At 42.3% G+C, this 22,243-nt stretch overlaps 1 protein-coding gene across 1 annotated transcript in view; it reads right to left on the reverse strand.

Moving 5' to 3' along the window:
- Positions 1 to 22,243, reverse strand: part of NOTUM (notum, palmitoleoyl-protein carboxylesterase) — a 63,459-nt gene that overhangs the window by 25,672 nt on the left and 15,544 nt on the right. Inside the window, exons 2-3 of the mRNA XM_044298932.1 lie at positions 5,082 to 5,406; positions 1,937 to 1,989 (exon numbers count right to left, since the gene is read on the reverse strand). Coding sequence (XP_044154867.1) covers positions 1,937 to 1,989; positions 5,082 to 5,386 — 358 coding nt within the window. The 5' untranslated portion in view covers positions 5,387 to 5,406. The remainder of the gene's footprint in view (positions 1 to 1,936; positions 1,990 to 5,081; positions 5,407 to 22,243) is intronic.

Consider the following 22,243-nt stretch of genomic DNA (forward strand, 5'->3'; position numbering starts at 1 on the left):
TCCTTAAAGAGACCAGTCCTCTATGGAGACTGACTGGAGGTACTCCAGAGACATGGGAAACAAACATGCAAAGATGTATCTCCCATGGAAAATAACCATCTCACCAGCGTCATCTATTGGAAGTTGCTTTCTACGAGTCAAAATCAGACTTCCCAACAAGCCTTGGAATTTGAAAAGGGAATATAGCCAGACCAGACATCCATCCGTAGACGGCTGCCTCGTGGTGCATGCCCCTCATCCACATGGAGTAGGATACTGGCTGGCTTAGGCTACTTTCACACTTGCGTTCAGAGCGGATCCGCCCAGACGGATCCGCTCATATAATGCAGCCGATGGATCCGTTCAGAACGGATCCGTCTGCATTATATTGTAGAAAAAATTCTAAGTGTGAAAGTAGCTTCAGACGGATCCGTCCAGACTTTACATTGAAAGTCAATCGGGGACGGATCCGTTTGAAAATTGAGCCATATTGTGTCAAATTCAAATGGATCCGTCCCCATTGACTTACATTGTAAGTCTGGACAGATCCGTTTGCCTCCGCACGGTCAGGCGGAGACCCGAACGCTGCTGAGTCCGCCTGCTGAGCGAAACGGAGGACAAACTGTGCCAGACTGATGCATTCTGAGCGGATCCGCATCCACTCAGAATGCATTAGGGCTGGACGGATGCGTTCGGGGCCGCTTGTGAGAGCCTTCAAACGGAGCTCACAAGCGGAGCCCCAAACGCTAGTGTGAAAGTAGCCTTAGTGTGATTGCTTGGAAGCAGCTGAGCAAGGTGATGAATTTCCTTAAAGAGACCATTCTTGTATGGAGACTTACTGCACATGCTCCATGGTATGGGGACCTATTGGCAATGTTCCATGGGAAACGAATATGCAAAGAGACCAGTCTAGCTGTCTAAAATAAAAAAAATAAAAAAAGTTGCAACACTCACCAATCCCCCATTACTCTAGTGCCATTTCTTCTGGGGTCCCTGCTGGTCTTTGTACTTTCTGTCCCAGTGATGAGATGTTGACACAACTCTGGCCACCACTGCGACCGCAGCCATGTCAACCTATCACTACTACAGTCAGTGACAGGTGGAAGTGGTAACACATTGTGCTGACAGGTCACTGCTGCAGCAGGAAGAACCAGAGTGGGACCTGGGAAGTATCAGTACTAGAAGGGTGGGGGTATTTTAGAGCATACTAAGTTTTTAATTTTAATTCATCCATTTCCATTTAATGATTTTTTTTAAAAGGGGATTTTGCTTACAAGTTATCCCCTATCTGCTCGAGAAGGGATAACTGTTAAATCGTTTTGAGTTCGACTGCTGGGACCACCCCATCACAAGAATTATTTGATAGCATTCCAAGTAGTTTTCCTTTTTTATTTTGGGTGGCTGGACAACCCAGTTAAATTTTCAATAGAAAAATGGTAACGAATGTATAGCTATAAATGTTATTACTGTATATTGTACAACCCCTTTTCTCATGAGGGCATATGGACATTATGGAGGTGGGTTCTCCGCTTGTGGTCCTCCTCCTTTAGCCAGGATGGAGAAATGCTGCTCAGAAAAGTGCATCCTGGCCGATCAGTTGATTGCCAGCCGGCTGCATTGAGGAAGGGAACTGATCGTTGCAAGTCAGAAAAAAAATCAAACATTGTATAAGCAGGACTAATATGTATATGATAAATCAGCTTTGTAGCTAGTAGATGTCATGTAGATACAGTTTAACTGTCAAACACTTACTATACCGAGACCTTTCCAAGTCAGGTCATAACCCTTTGACTCTGGATTGCAGTCTCATGTCACAAATTCATTCAAAAACGTGTTTTGGAAGCAAATTACGTTCTTACAACTCCTCACCACAAGCTCTGTTTATTTTCTCTTGCTTAGCTTGGGCAGGAGGCCCAAAATCTTCAGTGCAAAGGAAAAGATAAAAGTGAAGTTTTACCTTCCAAGAAGACGAGCCACCGCCGGCTGCCTTTGGACTCTTTTAGGTAGTAACTAGAAGGTAAACATAAGATGGAGTCTCAGTCACTGGTGGTGGGAGCACCAAGGAGGTGATGGACGCTTATCAAAGGAAAGAGACGGCAAGATGGAATATATACTTTACTTTGAAGCATTTCTGTATACAGATAGAAGAGACTCTGCAAGGTCCTATGCGCCCCACACGCTATTTAGATAGTTTCGGCTTTAATTCCGGCCAAATAAAGGATGTGTGCAGAATATACAATATACGCACATTACACAATTTCTAAGCTGTGAGGCGAGTAGGAGGAATTTAGATGAACATATAAAACAAAGTCCTAATGTAAACTGTAAGGACTACTGGAGCCTTCAAGATGTTTCTAGACCACATGAAAAGAATATACAAATATCACAGAAATACCAGAACATTAGATGGGCTTCTTAGAGACCAAAGCCGAGGGTGGTCCTTCAGTGGGAGTTTTTTTAATCACATCTTCATGCACATAGCTCCAGGGGCATACACAGACAGCATAGGGCCACATAGAAAAACTTACAATGCCCCCAATGATTTTCTATGACAAATTACACATTTTAAGCAAAGAAAATATATAATTAAAAGGAAAAAAAAAAAAAGTTTTGCTCCACCTTACCCACTTGACCTAACTTCTAGGTCTGTGATGGCCAACCTCTGGCACTCCAGCTGTGGTAAAACTACAATTCCCATTATGTACACTTGCTTGGCTGTTCTCAGAACTCCATAGGAAATGAATGGAGCATGCTGGTAGTCGTAGTTTCACCACAGCTGGAGTGCCGGAGGTTAGCCATCACTGTTCTAGGTCATGCTTCTTCAATATGATGCCCTCTCTGAACACCATATTGCTCAATGTATTTACACCAGACAATTGGCACAAATAAAACAAAATCTCTTCCATACAGCTATAAATTCTTAAATTCCCCTTCACACAGTACATGATAACACAGGCTTTATAAAGCCACCACTAGAGGGAGCTTATTGTATAGAAAGTTAATATACTTTATTGAAGCAGTAAAAATCTCTATGCACTGTGCTCCCCCTAGTGGTGGCTTCAGAAAATGCAGTAGATTGTTTCTTGGGAACAGAATTCAGCTCAGGTCCCCCTCCCCTGGACCTCATAGCAGCCACAGTCTTCCTCCATGGTTAATACCCCAAGATATGTATCTATACACCTCTTTATACATACAGGAGATAGAAGTCCATAATCTGTTCCTTCTTTTACAGCAAGTTGGGGAATTTAGACAAATGTACAAAAGGGGTTACCTGCCATTAGCCAGAGTAGAGAACTACTACAAAATATCGTCATGGAGGAGCCCAGGACACCTATTGATTTTGCCTTCACATACAATGGGGGCATATCGTTAGGATATGCCCCCCATTGAATGATAGGTGCAGGTCCCACCTCTGGGACCCGCACCTACAACGAGAACGGAGTGGAGAAATGAATGAGGGGCACACTGCACATGCGCAGCCGCCCTCCATTAATTTTAATGGGGCTGCCGAAAATTGCTGAGCGCTGGCTCGTCTATTTCCGTCTGCCCCATAGAAACGAATGGGAACAGGGGCCGTGCATGCGCGGTGTGCTCCTATTCACTTGTATTGGAGCAGCACTTGGTGGTGGATGGACAACAAGAAACCCGGGGTCCTCCAGCCACAGCTATCCCTGCTCCGTTCTCCTTGTAGGTGCGGGTCCCGGAGGTGGGACCCACACTTATCAGACAATGGGGGGTTATCCTAGCAATGTGCCCCCATTATATGTGATGGAAATACCCCTTTAATGGACCTGCTGAATGAAAGAGGAGTATACAAAGACCCCACTGTCTATCAGTGCCATTAAAGACCAAATTGCATCTGACTGATTGAAATTTGTTAGAATTGGACAGCCATTTTTCACTGGGAAAATGAATTTATCACCCATATTTTTTTAAAAAAATTCAATTTTTTTGTAATCTGTTTTTAGTTTTCTAATTGCAGTTTTTCTCGTTCTATTTTTGGTACATGTATGAGGATAGGCATTACAGCAACCACATGGATCATAGAACCTGTAGTCTAGAGACTCTGTGACTTACGCAGAGGTCATTGTGCAGGGAAGGGAAAGGGCTGAGATGGGTCCATCACCTATTGTGAATATTGGATCATGTGTTATTTATATATGTGTTTTAAGTCATTATAATCCTGCCTGTAATGATAATGAGAGGACTGCGAGATGTGATCTGTACAGTACAGGATGCGTCAACCTATTATAAGTCTCGGTGGACTCAGGCTGTGTACACCTTTGGGGACAACTTTTTATGATTGTATTTTACTCATTTTGGGCTATATTTTATTTTTTTTATTTGGTCTTTATTAAAAATATTGAACCGTTCTGTCACAAAGGGTTAACCGTTTGTCTAGATATGTGACTCATGCTTGTGCCTGGTCATCCAATAACCCTTATAATAACACTTCTGTAAGCCATATTCTTATCAGCAAGATAAGAACTGAGCTATAATAAGTGTTTATAATGTCAGAGAGCAGAGATAAGGAGCCATCAGATTAGCTGTCTGACAGAAGAGAGAGAAAATTCATATCCCTCTATTAGACCATCTCAGCCCCGTACAGAAAATATACTTGTAAAAGACTAATAAAAAAAAATAATAATAATACTAATCTCAAAATGTGTATAATGCAATCATAAAAAAGTGGCCCCCAAAGGTGTACACAGCCTTTAAAGTACCTGGTTCCTTCTTTTTTTCTTCATTCTGCCACCTCATCTACATGCTGACACTATTACTACAAATTTCTAAAACCAAAATTAAAAAGGAGTAGATTGGACCCAACTGCTTTCTTCCATGGATTGTGTCTGGTATTTAGGCTCAGCTCCATTTAAGTGAATGGGGCTAAACTGCAGTACCACACAACCTGTGGACATCTATAGTAGCACTTTTTAAAGAAGCCATATTTTTCCAATCCAAGACAACTCCTTTAAATATATCAGACCTTCGCTTCAAGGCCAACAGGCAGACAGCCATACTCCATAGGACCAACCATTTAAGTCATGTATGAACTACAATTTACATCTACTCTCTCCCAATTCTTCTCCACAGAAACTTACCCAGCTGGACTCCCATCATTGCAGGTGATAGAGTGGTTGTTCAAAAGGTGTAATTTCATCTCCTCATCTAAACGTTGTGCAGAGCATGGGTACAGAGACTGTGCCAGGTTCTTAATTTGAGTCATAAAGTTGTCCATATTTCCCTCCACAGCAGTGAAATCCAATGGGAAACTCTCCCCACCCCCTTCAGTTCTCTCACGGCTGTTGGGCACAAGCTGCTGGCCACGTCTTCTCCAGCTCTTTCTGCTCCCTGTGGGAACAACGCTGAGGAGGAGCAAGAGGGTCACGCAAATACCTCCGGCCATGCCAGGCACTAGGTGCCACCCTGGAAGAGAGACAAAAAAAATATTAATTTGATTAAGAATGTCCTTTCTCAAAAACCCATTTGAAAATGTATAGTTCCTAGGGGGAGGGGATAGAGCAGGGTAACAACTGCTAAGAAGAGTCAATCAGAAAGAAAATAAAAAGAAACAAAGAAAAATAAAAAGGAGATTTCTTGTGAGCCCTGCTTGCAGAAGAAACTTGCAACTGCACAGTCTTGGTATATCCTTTTATGTAGAATACCAACATTTTGGGGGGCAGGATCAGCCCATTCCTCAGGCATCACACAATATGGTGTGGTTTCTGGGTGAAAAAGAAAGCATTTCTTGTTCCACAGAAGTGGAACCCAGAAATGTTTCCTTGTTTTTGGATCCACTTCTGTGTTTGGCCACGAAAACTGCTTGTGTGATTTCATCTTGGAGATAACCCTAACCCAAAAGCAAGACTCAAGAATGAGACTCAATTTGGGAGTCATTTGGGACCTGAAGCTTCAAAACAATGTGAATGAACAATAACAGCCAATAGATCACACCCCTTCATTGGTACCAGTCACATCGTCAACGGATGCACAACCAGAAGAACTTGACCAACATACAAGGTCTATAAAATTAGTATCTTTTATTAATATATTTAAAAAGCCCCGGTAGATGGCCGACGTGTTGTGGACTTTTACCCTTAGTAGACATCTCTTAAAATGAATCTCCTAGTAATTCTATATATAGATTGTGTGTGTATATATAGTGGGGATTTTCTCTGGTAGACAGGCTTGCGGAGGCAGTATCGAGGCAACGTCAACATCTTTAACTTGAACAGTTCAGTGTTTTATTCAAACATAGGGAAAGTGACAACAAAAAGTCACCTTGAGTCTGGTGTTTGTTCACACCAGGGAGCAACACATAAGTCCTTGGGTGAAACAGAAGTCCACGTGCTTTCATATAAACAAGATAGCAGGCCTTAATCCCGGCCCAAACTCTCAGGCCCGAACACAGATACTGTCAAAGCTCCACTGTCAGATGAAGGATAATCCACACCCAGCTGAGACTGCTGGCTGGGTTTTATATCCCTAACCAAAACCCAGCCTGGAACGTGAGGAACAGCCACCCACCTTGCACTTTGGCTGCTCCCAGTAAGAGCCGGCCCGGATCGGCTTTACAGCCACACTAACTAAGCAATAGTGTCAGTCAGCACTAGCTGCCACTGACACTTAAAATTACTGGCTCTTACCTCACCGAGGCCAGAAGCCTCGGTAACATATCTTCCATCAATGATGCACTAACCACAATCACTGTTTTTGGTAGAAATTATATTGCTACATGGCAAATCATTTACTAGCAGGTCTAGTAGAGTAATAGAAACCCAACAGACCCAACAGTCATGCCATGCATGCTGCTGATTCTCTGTAATCCATTCACTTATTGAAAGGGGCATTTTCAAAATAATAGCAGTGTGAAGTTCAATTAGTGAGGTCATTCATTCTTTGCAAAACAGGTGAAAATTATTGCCCTTACTTAAGGAAGGAAGGCAGCAAATGTTGTACATGCTGGTTACAGTGCATTTGTCTCAGCAATTCTGAGGAAAAGGGGTCGTTCCAGACATTGTTCAGAAGAACAGCGTACCTTGATTAAAAAGTTGATTGTAGAGGGGAAAACATATAAAGAAGTGCAAAAAATGATAGGCTTCTCAGCTAAAATGATCGCAAATGCTTCAAAATGTGGAAGAAAGTGAAAAACTACCATTCGAATGGATAGAAGAATAGCCAAAATGGCAAGGACTCAGCCAACAATCAGCTCCAGGAAGATCAAAGAAGGTCTAAAATTACCTGTGAGTACTGTTACAATTAGAAGACGCCTATGTGAAGCCAAGCTATCTGCAAGAAGCCCCCGCAAAGCCCCATTGTTGAAAAAAAAACACTTGCGCAGAAGAGGTTACAATTTGCCAAAAAGCACATTGACTGGCCTAAAGAGAAATGGCGCAACATTTTGTGGACTGATGAAAGTAAGATCGTTCTTTTTAGCTCTAGTGGCCGGAGACAGTTTGTCAGACGACCCCCAAACACTGAAGTCAAGCCACAATACACTGTGAAGACCGTGAAGCATGGTGGCGCAAGCATCATGATATGGGGATGTTTCTCATACTACAGTGTTGGGCCTATTTATCGCATACCAGGGATCATGGATCAGTTTGAATACATCAGGATACTTGAACAGGTCATGCTGCCTTATGCTGAAGAGGAAATGCCCTTAAAATGTGTGTTCCAAAAAGACAAAGACCCCAAACACACCAGTAAACGTGCAACATCTTGGTTCCAGACCAACAAGATTGACGTTATGGAGTGGCAAGCCCAATCCCCGGATCTTAATCCAATAGAAAACTTGTGGGTGACATCAAAAATACAGTTTCTGAGGCAAAACCAAGAAATAGAGAAGAACTGTGGAATGTAGTCCAATCATCCTGGGCTGGAATACCTGTTCACAGGGGCCAGAAGTTGGTTGACTCCATGCAACACAGATGTCCAGCAGTTCTCAGAAACAGCGGTTATACAACTAAATATTAGTTAAGTGATTCAACGGAAAGCAACATCTTCAAACATTTTTCCGTTTATATAGTGAATGTTTGAGTTTGTAAAGAAGAATACAAACACTGCTATTTTTTTTAACAGTCTAATATTCACTTTTCTTTTTCTTTTTTTGAGGAACCACACAAATTTGATATATTTTTCTTCATGTTTTGATTTGGAATAGAATGTGTAGTGTTCCCCATGCATTTGTGTGTATGGAAATAGAAGCTATTAGAATCACACTTGCGTTCGGAGCGGATCCGTCTGGGGTCTGCACAGACGGATCCGCTCCTATAATGCAGACGATGGGATCCGTTCAGAACGGATCCGTCTGCATTATATTTCAGAAAAAATTCTAAGTGTGAAAGTTAGTCAGACGGATCCATCCAGACTTTACATTGAAAGTCAATGGGGGACGGATCCATTTGAAATTGAGCCATATTGTGTCAACTTCAAACGGATCCGCCCCTATTTTCTTACATTGTAAGTCTGGACGGATCCATTTGGCTCCGCACGGCCAGGCGGACACCCGAATGCTGCAAGCTGCGTTTGGGTGTCCACCTGCTGAGCGGAGGACAAACGGTGACAGACTGATGCATTCTGAGCGGATCCGCATCCACTCAGAATGCATTGGGGCCGTACGGATCCGTTCGGGGCCGCTTGTGAGAGCCTTCAAACGGAACCATATAGTGCCCCCAGTATAGATAATGGCCCCATAGTGCTCCCCAGTATAGATAATGGCCTCATAGTGCCCCTGATCAATAATATTTACGGGAAAAAAAAGATTTTCACCTCATCCACTTGGGCAGGCAGAGACACTCGCTCCTCACCAGATGCTCTAGCTGACGTGATGTCATCATGCTGGGTGCACAGGCCCTGGTGCATCCAGTGAGGAGCGGGTGTCCCTGTGTTTTCAAGTGGATGAGATGAGTAGTATTTTTTTTCTTCACCCCTGAAAGCCACTTAGTGTACTCCAGCCTATACGGCCGTCAAAAGCAGTTGCATCGATTTCAATGGGATCTGTCTGGCTGAGAAGCCGGCCAAAAATAGGACATATGAATAGCCTCATAGACTTCGATGGGTTCTAAAAACAGCTGCGTGATGGCCATTACAAAAACGGCTGTCACAAAGCAGTTTTTCACTGTCATGTGAATGAGGTCTCAGAAGTTGCTTTTTGCTCTGGCTAATAGATAAGGGTCCTGACCCCCCCCCCCCCCCCCGTCCCTCCCATTAAAGGGGTTGTCTCACTTCAGTAAGTGGCATTTATCATGTAGAGAAAGTTAATACAAGGCACTTACTAATGTATTGTGATTGTCCATATTGTTTCTTTTGCTGGCTGGATTCATTTTTCCATCACATTATAAACTGCTCGTTTCCATGGTTACACACCACCCTGCAATCCATCAGTGGTGGTCGTGCTTTCACACTATAGTAAAAAGAGTCAGCCTCTCTGGTGGCCGGGACAATGGGAGCGCAACTAGTCTATTCCTACTTTTATCTATGCCCCAGTTACTCCAGAAATCTAACTTTTATAATATGCTAATTACCCTCTAGGTGCAGGCGGCGTGGCCCCTGCTCCTAGAGGCTCCGTTCTCCCACCTCTGGCCACACCCTGCTTCACTAGATTGACAGGGCAAGGCAGCGTTCACCACCAACTGCCGGCCCTGTGTACTGGGGAAATCTCGCGCCGTTCAGTATTAGGCGCAGTGAGGAAACCGGCAGCCAGCGAGCGCCCTTCACTCAATGCGCCTGTGCCAAATACTGTACGGGATGGGATTTACACAGCAGCCAGGGCCGGCAGTAAGAGACCAACGCTGCCTGGCCCTGTCAATCTAGTGTAGCAGGGCGTGGCCAGAGGTGGGAGAACGGAGCCTCTAGGAGCAGGGGCCACTCCGCCAGCACCTAGAGGGTAATTAGCATATTATAACCGTTAGATTTCTGGAGTAACGGGGGCATAGGTAGAAGTAGGAATAGGCTACTTAGGTTCAGCTAGCTTAATAGGGTTAAATCTGGTGACAGGAACCCTTTAAGGAGAGGGAAGGGTTGGCAAAGGAAGCAGGAGGAGGAAGCTTGCACAGAGTGTCTTGGGCGCCCCCAAGTGCACTTAACTGCTTATTTGCCTACTGAATTAATAGTCATTTTTATCCAAAATAATACAACGTATTGTCATCGAAAGGGATCATTACATTCAGCTGAGCCAGCCCTACAAGGCATTGTGAATTTCCTGGCGACAGGCTCCCTTTAATTGTATAGCTGACAAGAAAAATCAAAGATCCTGGCTGAGATGAAGCAATAACCTCGTTTATATCTGGGACTGATTAGTAGCAAAAGATATTGGACATTAATTCCAGACTATTAGCTGTGGGTGACATAGTTTTCCAAGTCAAGGACTTCCAGCAAAGCCTGAAAATCCATAACAATTCTTAGAATCCATCTGGGTTCTTCATTAATACTCGGGTTACTTAAATAGTGAAGTGATGAGCTCAGAGCTGCCCACTTACGTAAAAGACATTTTTACAGACGTTTATGCTTCTAGTGCCGTAGTTACCGTAGAAGTAGCGGTACAAGATTTTGAGCAGGCATCTCAGTTCTTCCATTTTTAGGTAACTTTTGATCAGAGATTTTTTTTTTTTAATGAACTATATACAGTTGGGTCCATATATATTTGGACAGAGAACATTTTTCTAATTTTTGTTCTGTACATTACCACAATGGGCAATTCAGATGCAGTTGAAGTTCAGAATATTTGTATAAATCCGTGGAGTCTGGGGGTTTAAATCTCCCCTACTTTAAAGGGTACTTTATTGCAGCTCAGCTATTGTGGTGTTATGAATCAGAGAACAGCGCACTCTTGAGGAAGCTGGTAACTAGCCATGCTCATAATAATATTTTTACTTTGTTGGAATCCGGTTTATTGAAGAGTTATGAGCACGGCTATAGAGAAACTATTAATCTACTTTTGAAAATGTGGAATACAACTAGGACATGGTTGAAGGTTAAGGGTTCATTCACATTTACGCCTCTTTGGCATAATTTCTATTTACAAAGCTTAGATGATATTGCAGCTGACATATTTTGGCAGAAGAATAAAATCTTATATATTTCACAGGTAGTTAAAGATAGAGAAATTAAATCCTTTATAGAAATGACACATAATATAAGAAATCTTTCATGGTTTAGGTACCTTCAACTGCGATCTGTATTATCCAGTTTGGATGATAAGCGATTGTTGGATATAGATAATTTATCTTTTTTGAATGAGTGGGTAGGGGGTGCACTTGTTAAAATAAAGATTTCAAATATATATAAGTTATTACTTAAGGCACGGTTTAGTGATACACACTCACCAGGACAAAAAGCGTGGGAGGCGGATTGTCCGAATTTACAAGTAGAAGGTTGGGAGAATATTTTTGGGAATTTGGTTTCAGTATCCCAGAACTTCAACCATGTTTTAATACAATTCTGTATTTGTCACAGATTATATATTACTCCCTTATGGATGAATAAATGTGGGTTAAGAGATATGTCCAACTGCCCCAAATGTGACACTGTAGGAGCGGACTTCCTCCATATGATATGGACTTGTCCAGAACTCACAAACTACTGGAATAACATCAATAACTGTATTATCTACAAATTAAAAATTCGAATTCCTTTTGAACCACAAGTATTCGTGCTTAATGATCTTTCCAAATTAAAAAATCATAAGTATCAAAAGATTTTCCTGAGTAGAATATTGATGCTGGCTAGAGTACTGATCAGCCGGACCTGGTTTGCCCGTTCCACTCCAGACATCAACACATGGATAAACCTAACCGATAAGGTTAAAAACTACAAGAAAATTTTATATAAACGGAGGGAGGTTGAGGAACAGTGGAATAAGATATGGGATGGCTGGAAGATTGATTGATTAGTCGAGGTCAAGTTGGTTTATTTACGGGGGGCCTGCTTTGACGCACCACAGATTAGGGATTAGGGGGGAGGGAGGGGAGGGTTTTCTAAATGAAAGAAAAGATGAATTGAATAAATTATAATTATATATAATTAGTTGGGACACTAAGAATTGAGAGATTGTAAAAATGTCTGTAAAAAATGTTTTGTAGTGTTTTTCTAATAAATTTTTGAAGAAAAAAAAAAAAAAAAAAAAGAAGTTCAGACTTTCAGCTTTAATTCCGTGGGTTGAACACAAGGATTGCATACAAATGTGAGGCACTAAAGCTTTTTTTAAACTCCATCCCTTCATTTCAGGGGCTCTAAAGTAATTGGACAAATTAAATAATTGTAAATAAAATGTTCATTTCTAATACTTGGTTGAAAACCCTTTGTTGGCAATGACTGCCTTAAGTCTTGAACTCATGGACATCACCAGACACTGTTTCCTCCTTTTTAATGCTCTGCCAGGCCTTTACTGCAGCGGTATTCAGTTGCTATTTGAGGGCCTTTCTGTCTGAAGTTTAGTCTTTAACAAGTGAAATGCTCTATTGGGTTCAGATCAGGTGACTGACTTGGCCATTCAAGAATATTCCACTTCTTTGCTTTAATAAACTCATGGGTTGCTTTGGCTTTACGTTTTGGGTCATTGTCCATCTGTATTCTGAACTGCCGACCAGTTTGGCTGGATTTGGCTGGATGTGAGCACACAGTATGTCTCTGAAAACCCCAGAATTCATCTAGCTGCTTCTGTCCTGTGTCACATCATCAATAAACACTAGGGACCCAGTGCCACTGGCAGCCATGCATGCCCAAGCCATCACACTGCCTCCGCCGTGTTTTACAGATGATGTTGTATGCTTTGGATCATGAGCTGTACCATGCCTTCGCCATACTTATTTTTTTCTTTCCATCATTCTGGTAGAAGTTGATGTTTGTTTCATCTGTCCAAAGAATGTTCTTCCAGAAGTGTGCTGGTTTTTTAAGATTTTTTTTTTAGCAAAGTCCAATCTAGCCTTCTTATTCTTGAGGCTTATGAGTGGCTTGCACCGTGCAGTGAACCATCTGTATTTACTTTCATGCAGTCCTCTCTTTATGGTGGATTTGGATATTGATGTGCCTTTATCCTGGAGAGTGCTGTTCACTTGGTTGGATAGTGAAGGGGTTTCTCTTCACCATAGTAATTATTCTGTGATCATCCACCACTGTTATCTTCCGTGGGCGTCCAGGTCTTTTTGCATTGTTGATGTCACCAGTGAATTCTTTCTTTCTTAGGCTGTACCAAACTGTAGATTTTGCCACTCCTAATAGTGTAGCAATTTCTCCTTTAGGTTTTTTCTGTTTTCACAGATGAAGGATGGCTTATTTCACCTGCATGGAGAGCTCCTTTGACCACATGTTTACTTCTCAGCAAAATCTTCAAAATGCAAGCACCATACCTCAAATCGACTCCAGGCCTTTTATGTGCTTAATTAAGAATGAAATAATAAAGGAATTGCCCACACCTGCCCATGTAAGAGGCTTTGAGTCAATTGTCCAGTTACTTTTGGCCCCGTTAAAAACAGGGTGCCACATGTAAAGGAGCTGAAACTCCTAAACCCTTCATCCAATTTTAATGTGGCTACCCTCAAATGAAAGCTAAAAGTCTGGACTTTATGTCCATGTCTATTATATAACTATAACTTGAATATGTTTTAACAAACAGGTCAAAAAATAAGATAAAATTTGTGTCAGTGTCTAAATATATATGGATCTAACTGTAGATTTTTGCAAAAGCAATGCTGGGTCTTGCTGTGGCAACTGCTGACAGCTCGATCTGTCATTAGGAACTAATATGCAGAGGCAGGCACAGTAAGGAACATTGGCTGATATCTGCCCTCTACCTCTACTCCTACCCCTGCAAGAGGCACCAAGGCCAGGTTCCAGGTCAATACTGTCACCGTCTCAATACACTGGATAAAGACTATGATAAATCCTTATTACAAGAACAAGCCAAACATGAAAGAAAAAGATCAGAGAACATAAGAAAAGAAGGCCATTAAAAATCTGGACAACCCTGTCCATAATCCATTGTAGGGCACAAAGACGTCATAGAATGACAGCTAAGAGTTTTGTAGGATATAAATATGAACTTTAGCTGAGCCAGCTGATTTCATGATGGCCGATCCTTTTGTTCTTGGCGGAGATAAGCCACCACCACAGCCTGTGTATCACGGGATGGGAGGGATAGCTGTCGGCAGAGTGTGTGCTCTGGTAGACAGGGTGTGCGGACGAAGTATGGAGGCAAATTACAAGTTCTTAAATCAAACTTCTGTGTTTATTCACACATAAAGCAAAAACAAAACGTCACTTTGCAGTCTTGGTGTTAGTTCACACACAATGTAAAGTCCACATAGCAAAAAAATCACCTTGTTGGCAGTTCTGTCTCCAACAGTCCATTGCAGGCTTCTTGGGGGCCCGTTTCCCTTACAAACGGGTCTCAGCCCTCCAGTATGGCACAAGCCTCAGATCCCAGCACAAACACCTCCTGAGCTCCACTGTCAGACTGAGGTAATCCTCCTCACCTGGCAGTGCTGGCTGGTTTTTAGGCCTGGACAAACCCGGCCTGGAACATGGGGAGAAGTCACCCACCCAGCACTTTGCCTACTCCCAGTAAGAGCCATCCTGGATCAGCTATACAGCCATCCTAAGTATTAAAGGTGTCAAACAGCAACTGCTGCAGACACATAAAAACCATCTTACTCCACCAAGGCCAGGTACCTCGGTGACACGTATCCATCATCCTTGACGATTCCTTATACCTTCTTACACCTCTTAGAGAGGTCTACAACACAGTCCTAACTGCTAGTAATGTGATGGTGCTTAAAAGGAGTTTTACGGGAGTAGATTTAGCAAGGATAGGTCATCAATATCTGTCTTGTTGGGGGTCAGTGTCCTGGTGTCCCCAGTAATCAGCTGTTTGAGGAGGCTGCTATGCTCCCCTGAGCACCACGTCCTCTTTCTAGGCCAAACAAACAAAGGATATTTGATCAGCTCACCAATCCCAGGCGTTTATGGATCCAGATGAAACAGGTCCATCAAACAAAGGAAGGAGATCTGGCAGCTGAGGGATGCCCTTTAAAAAAAAAACTTTTTATTGAAAAATCTATTTAAAAAGTCCATAAACCGAGCAGTCACATATCCCCCCACAGAACAGTCGATGCGTTACGGACAAATATAGCACTGTTCTATTAGGGGCCAGCTGTTCCGTTCTGCAAAATATGGAATGCACATGATGTCATCCGTATTTTTTGCGGATCCGTTTTTTGCGGACCGCAAAATACGTACGGTCATGTGCATGAGGCCTTAGTAAAACATTCCCCTTATAGAATACCAGCAACACAATTACTGGCATCACATGATCACAGCTTTGAAAGCACAAAAATGTGAAATGAAATCATACCATCCATATGTAGCAAACAATACTAGGATAAGAAATATTGCACTTACAGCTCAGCATTTTAATAAAACTACATCATATATCGGTGCCTGTTCAGACATTCAGATTTTTTTTTATTTGTCCAGTACATCAATAGGAATGACATGAATTTGAGCTTAACACATCATATTTTGGCTCCATCAGCACGCCATTCCAGGATGTAGTGCTCTCCCAGGAGAAGGGCAAAGTCATTAGTATGCCATTTAGTAAAAAAGCATGGCAGGTAACTCCATCTTGGCAGCTAGTTCATGACACCCTCAAAATGTAATTGAAAATATACCATATGGAGAGCTAAGGCTACTTTCACATCTGTGCTTTTTCTTTCCGATATTGAGATCAGTCATAGGAGTAGAGCTGAGCAAGCGCAGGGCCAGAGCTCCCATAAAACATCGCTGCTCTGCCTGCACCCGCTGTGCTACAGCATCAAATCCTATGGATTTTACCACTGGGCCATCAGAAGTGATGGGTCAAACACCACCAGAGGTTCCAGTCACAGACTAAAACACATGTTATGTAGTTGCTTGTCTAAAAAACACTTCCAAACCCATGTATGCCAACCAGGCTTTAGAAGAACAGCACTGAAACAGGTAGAAGCCACAAATCGGATATTGATGACCTATCCTACCGTCAAGTCATCTATTTAGAGTTCTGGACAGCAAAGCCCCAGTGCTAACTCCTTTGCTGCTCACCTGTTTGAACTGCAGTTAACATGAGATGGGGGGGGGGGGGGGGGGACAAACAGCCATGTATAGATAATGCACTGCTAGTATAGTATTGGTCATTTTGTCATGTGAGGACAAAGAATCCAGGGTTCTGGATTTGGTCTTGTAGTGACATTCACAGACAGTTCCCGGAGAGGAGCGATTAACTTACATAGACTGGAAAACACAACAATATAGACGTTTGAAGTCTGTGCCAAGGTTTTAAACTTGAAAGCGAATGAGCGGCACAGGAATTCATTGGGGTTATTTATGTGTACTCATCTTCTTTATATAGCGGAGACAGCCTATTCAGGGATGGTTGAGGAGAAATCTCTGGGATTCAGAGTCCTAGGGTAAGGATGGACTACATGCAACCGCTTGGGAGATCCGTTTCAGGGCTCGCACAAGCGGCCCAAAACGGATCAGTTAAGCCCCAATGCATTCTGAATGGATAAGGATCCGTTCAGAATTCATCAATTTGGCTGCATTTGGTCTCAGTTGCATTTTTTAGACAGTCACTAAAACGGAGCTTGCAGCATTTTGGTGACCGTCTGACTATGCAGAGCCAAACGGATGCAATTGAAAACGGGCCCGTCCACCATTGAGTTTCAATGTAAGTGAAGACAGATCCGTTTGGACTTAGACTTTTTTTTAATAAATAATGCAAACGGATCCATTATGAGCGGATACAAGCGTTTGCATTATTGGTGCGGATCCGTCTGTGCAGATAAAAGACGGATCCGCACCAAACGTGAGTGTGAAAGTAGCCTTAGATCCATAATACATCTCCCACAGAAAATGATTCATAGTGCACATCTTTATGATTTCACACAGAATCCATTAGGAAAATCTACTCCAGAAGCAATGAGAATACAGTGCCATACAAAGGATGCCACGACACCTAGAATCCTGCACCAGTCCCTGAGCTCTAGACACCCTTGACCCCAGTCAATGCCAATATGCCCCAAGCTTCAGAAGGGACTCTTCCACCATTGCTCTGGGCACTGTGTCCTGTTCCTCCCATTAGTGACACAACCTATTTAACTCCATCTTCCCATCTACTACTCATCCAGACCTCTGCCTTTTTGCGGCTGTCCTCAGTCCATCTATGTGCCAGCAGGTACTACCCTATGGGGTTCCCTGTAGTAAAGTTCATAATTATTTGCAGCGGTTAAGGGTGAAGAACTCACAACCCCTTATCCTCCACTGTTCTTTAGCTCTACACCAAAATCAACAGCGATCCAGTGGGTCCACATCTCCTGTTAGCATCGTTACAGACTGTGTGCCACTGTACGGGCTCAGTGCACCCAGACTTTCCCATGTGCATGAAGTCCAATGGGGACAGTTCTAAGAGAAGATGTACATGGTAAAGATTCCTAAACTCAAGATGGCCCACTGTTTGATACAGAAGTCGTATTCTTCCAGACAAGCTAATCTCACTATGCACCTCTTCCCTTAATTTGCAGGTTCACACTAACCCCATTGTCCTACAGACATCACCTGGAAGATTTTGTCAGACATCCATTGTAAAGATACAAACTAGATCAAAATCCAGTCCACAGGTTCAACAAACTGTTCCTGTAATATATGGATGCATTTTAGGGCTTGTATTATGGTCCTCAAACCCCACTCTACTGAGTTGAACTCCCATCAGTGTAGACTTTATGGCAATCTTAGTTCAGTAGAAAATGGAGGGTTCGGATGACACCTGTTGTATAAACATCCAGTATGGGTTTAATGTGCCAGTCTGGGAAGTATGAAGCCATTACATCTTGCTCAGTTTACTATGCCCACCCCCACTAGATCACCATGGACAGCTTACAAAACTCTAAGTTTCTACTGTACTTTTGCCAAAAAAACATCATTGTACTGAGTGAATAGAAAGTATCACAATGACTTCTGAAGAAAAGTTCTTTTATGAAAGTTGTCACAATGGCCGGATCAGTGGGATGCCGAGAGTCAATACCTCCACAATGTCACTCCACTTTCTCCTTTATGTTCTTGCTGGTATCTAGACTGTGCTTTTGTTTTGACCTAGTCTTTTATGACCATCAATTAGATCCTGTAGGGAGGGACAGTATCCTCTCAATGACACTAATCAAGACCATCATTACAAGGCTTTTAAAGAAGATCAGTTCCCTTGATTTAACATCTGTGTTGCACACAAAGGTCATATCTGTGGAAAGGTCAATTTGTGGCATTACCTTCAGTAAGGTTGACTAAAAACATAGTAACAGTTTATAAGGCCGAAAAAAGACATCTGTCCATCCAGTTCGGCCCGTTATCCTGCAAGTTGATCCAGAGGAAGGCAAAAAAAAACCTTGAGGTAGAAGCCAATTTTCCTCACTTAAGGGAAAAAGAATTCCTTACTGACTCCAATCAGGCAATCAGAATAACTCCCTGGATCAACGACCCCTCTCTAGTAGCTATAGCCTGTAATATTATTACACTCCAGAAATATATCCAGGCCCCTCTTGAACTCTTAGTGAACTCACCATCACCTCCTCAGGCAGAGAGTTCCATAATCTCACTGCTCTTACCGTAAAGAATCCTCTTGTTTGTGTAGAAACCTTCTTTCCTCCAGGCGCAGAGGATGTCCCCTTGTCACAGTCACAGTCCTGGGGATAAATAGATGATGGGAGAGATCTCTGTACTGACCCCTGATATATTTATACATAGTTATTAGATCTCCCCTCAGTCGTCTTTTTTCTAAAGTGAATAACCCTAATTTTGATAATCTTTCAGGGTACTGTAGTCCCCCCATTCCAGTTATTACTTTAGGACCCTTTTTGACTAATTGGCACCACATTTGCTATGCGCCAGTCCTGTGGAACACTCCCTGTAGAGTCCTTAAATATCAGAAATAAGGGTCTGGCTATGACATTACTTAATGCTCTTAGGATATGGGGGTGTATGCCATCTGGTCCTGGCAATTTGTCTATCTTAATGTTTTTAAGTCAACGCTATACTTCTTCCTGGGTCAGACAGGGCACTTTTAATGGGGAATTTACTTTTACATTCTGCATTTCATCTGACAGTTTATAGTCCTCAGTGAATACAGTAGAGAAAAAAATATTTAATAGCTTTGCTTTCTCCTTATAGCTCTCTGCAACTCCCCTCATTACTCTGTAGAGGGCCAACTCCTTCAGATTTATACTTTATACCATTTATATAATTGTAGAACAATTTAGGTTTAGTTTTGCTCTCTTTGGCAATTAATCTCTCGGTCTCTAGTTTGGCTGCTTTTATTAGTTTTTTACATATTCTATTTTTTCCTTATAGTTTTTCAGTGCTACCTCGCTACCCTCCTGTTTTAATGATTTAAATGCTTTCTTTTTGTCATTTATTGCTTTCTTTAGGCCTCTTTCACACAAGCGTGATGGATTGGCGACGGATGCGTTCAGTAAAACTCGCACCATTTTGCAAGCAAGTTCAGTCAGTTTTGTCTGCGATTGCATTCAGTTTTTTCCGCGTGGGTGCAATGCGTTTTGATGCGTTTTTCACACGCGTGATAAGAAACTGAAGGTTTACAAACAACATATCCTAGCAACCAACAGTGAAAAACGCATTGCATCCGCACTTGCTTCCGGATGGAATGAGTTTTTCACTGAAGACCTATTCACTTCTATGGGGCCAGGGCTGCGTGAAAAACGCAGAATATAGAACATGCTGCGTTTTTTGTACGCAACGCAGAACTGATGCGTTGAAAAAAAAAAAAAAACACTCATATACATAGACCCATTGAAATTAATGGGTCAGGATTCAGTGCGGGTGCTATGCGTTCACGTCACGCATTACACCCGTGCAGAATACTCGCTCATGTGAAAGGGGTCTTACAGTTCTATTTATCCACATTGGTTTTTTTCTTGTTCCTTAAAGGGGTATTCCCATCTTAATGATCACTGTTAAATCTGTTGATGATTTAACAGTGATAATTTTTCTAAATATATTTAATTAACTAATTCCCACCCATATACTTACCTGACTGTTGTCTTCCGTCTCCCCTGGTTATGGCCACCGCTCTTCTCCAGAATCGCGGTGGCCGCGCTTGCGCAGACGACTTCTTTTCTCCTGGCCGGCCGCGCGCAGTCCCGAAAGCGCACGCCAATGCCGCGCATGCGCTATGTTGATTTCTTCCTGGCCAGTATAGTATACTTGCCAGGAAGAAGTCACCAGGGCGCATGCGCGGCAGCGTGCACGTTCAGTCCAGCGCGCGGCCCGGCCGGGAGAAGACTTCAGATGGAGCCCGTCCCCTGCCGAAACCAGGAAGTGGACAGCGCGCCGGGAGCAGGTAAGTATGAAACAGCGTGATGGGAATAACCCTTAAGGTATGTACCTCTCACAATTAGATTTTAGGATGCTTTTAAAAATATCCCATTTTGTGGCTGTATTTTTATTTTTGAGGACTTTGTCCCAGTTAGTTAGGCCTATGGCCTCTCTTAGTTGGCTAAATTTAGCTTTTTTGAAGTGTAGTATTTTTGTTCCTCCCTGAAGAAACACTCTTTTGAATGACAATTGGAAGGTTATTACTTTATGGTCACTATTTCCCAGGTGTCCCCCAACCTGCACATCTGTTATTCTGTCAGGTCTATTGGTTAATACTAAGTCCAGTATGGCCATCCCTCTAGTTGGGTCCTGAACCAGTTGGGAAAGGTAATTGTCTTTGGTTATTGCCAAGAACATGTTTCCTTTATGAGATATACAGGTTTCAGTTTCCCAGTCTATATCTGGGTAGTTGAAGTCCCCCATAATAACCACCTCATTATGATTTGCCGCCTCGTCTATGTCGTTTAGTAGCAAATTTTCTGTGGACTCTGGTTTATCAGGTGGCTTATAATAAACTCCTATTAGTATTTTATTATTGTTTTTGCCTCCATGTATTTCTACCTACAGTGACTCCACATGTTCATGTCCCTCACTTATATCTTCTCTACTAAAGTACTCTGAATAGTTATCATATACTTGAAGTCACACAGAAGGGAGTCCCAGCAGGCCAGAAGATGTCTAAATGTGTCAGCGAGATGGAAAGCATAATGGTGAAACATGGGTTTTGTTGTCTTTATGAATCAAGAGACCCGTGTTTTGCAGAATTTAGGATCTATAACAGGGGTCAGCAACCTTCAGCACTCTAGAAGTTGGGAAACTAACGCCAACTCTTGGCATGTTCCATTCAATTGGGAGTTCCAAGAACAACTGCACAAGTGTGTATGCTGAGTGTTGTAATTTTACAACACTTGGAGTGCCAGAGGCTGCCTGACCCCAGAGCTAGACCATGTTTAAGTTGCTTGCATTGGCAATTTAATTTAAGACTCTTAAAATATACACGTGTAAGAAAAAGAACAAAAAAAAAAAAAGATAAGAATAAGATTTGCAAATCACCCAGATTCGTGACTTTTCAAGTTGCAATTGGCATTTTATACTACCCTTGCTAATTAAAAAAAAGGCACGGCAAGGGCAGGCCATCGGACCTGGCGCATTCATCATTTATGCCAGAAACTTGCAAAATCTAGCACAAGGCCTGCCGGGGAAGCCATGTAATTTATTATGAAGCCTGTGCAGGCAGGCCCCATTTAGATCAGTGCAGCAGACGCCTTTCTTAATTAATTAGGGTCTCAGTGTCTAGGGTAAGATATTGGTGCCATCTGCTGACATGCATCGGTTATACGTTAGAAGATAGAAAAGGGTACACAATTATGTATCTAATATCTCTACAGGAGGTGAAAATAATTGATATGGTCAGTGCAGTCCGAGTAAAGGTCAATGTTTGCTCCAGTTTCTACTGTTTAATTGTTCTTTTACCTGATGAACACAATTCAAGGACTTCCACCCCTGGGATTCACCAGGAAAAACCACCAGTCATTTCCTATTAACTTCCATTAATGCACACTTTAGCATGACCCCAACATTAAAGCCCATCCAAAGTACTACAGTACATGGATGCACAAGGTCTGGCAAAGCAAGAACCACTCTTTCAAGTACAGTATCTCTCCACTCTAGAGATCCCAAACATAGGATCACTAATCACATCTATTTAAACTGGGAATGAGGTTTTCCAGAATACATATACCTAAATATGTAAAGAGTTATTTAGTGCAAAACAAGTTTTTTAGATGAGCAATTCACAATTTACCTTACCTAGTGTCTTCTACATTTACCATCCGCTACCAAACACCTC

This window comes from Bufo gargarizans, chromosome 6 (assembly GCF_014858855.1).
Source record: "Bufo gargarizans isolate SCDJY-AF-19 chromosome 6, ASM1485885v1, whole genome shotgun sequence".
NCBI classification, from domain to species: domain Eukaryota; kingdom Metazoa; phylum Chordata; class Amphibia; order Anura; family Bufonidae; genus Bufo; species Bufo gargarizans.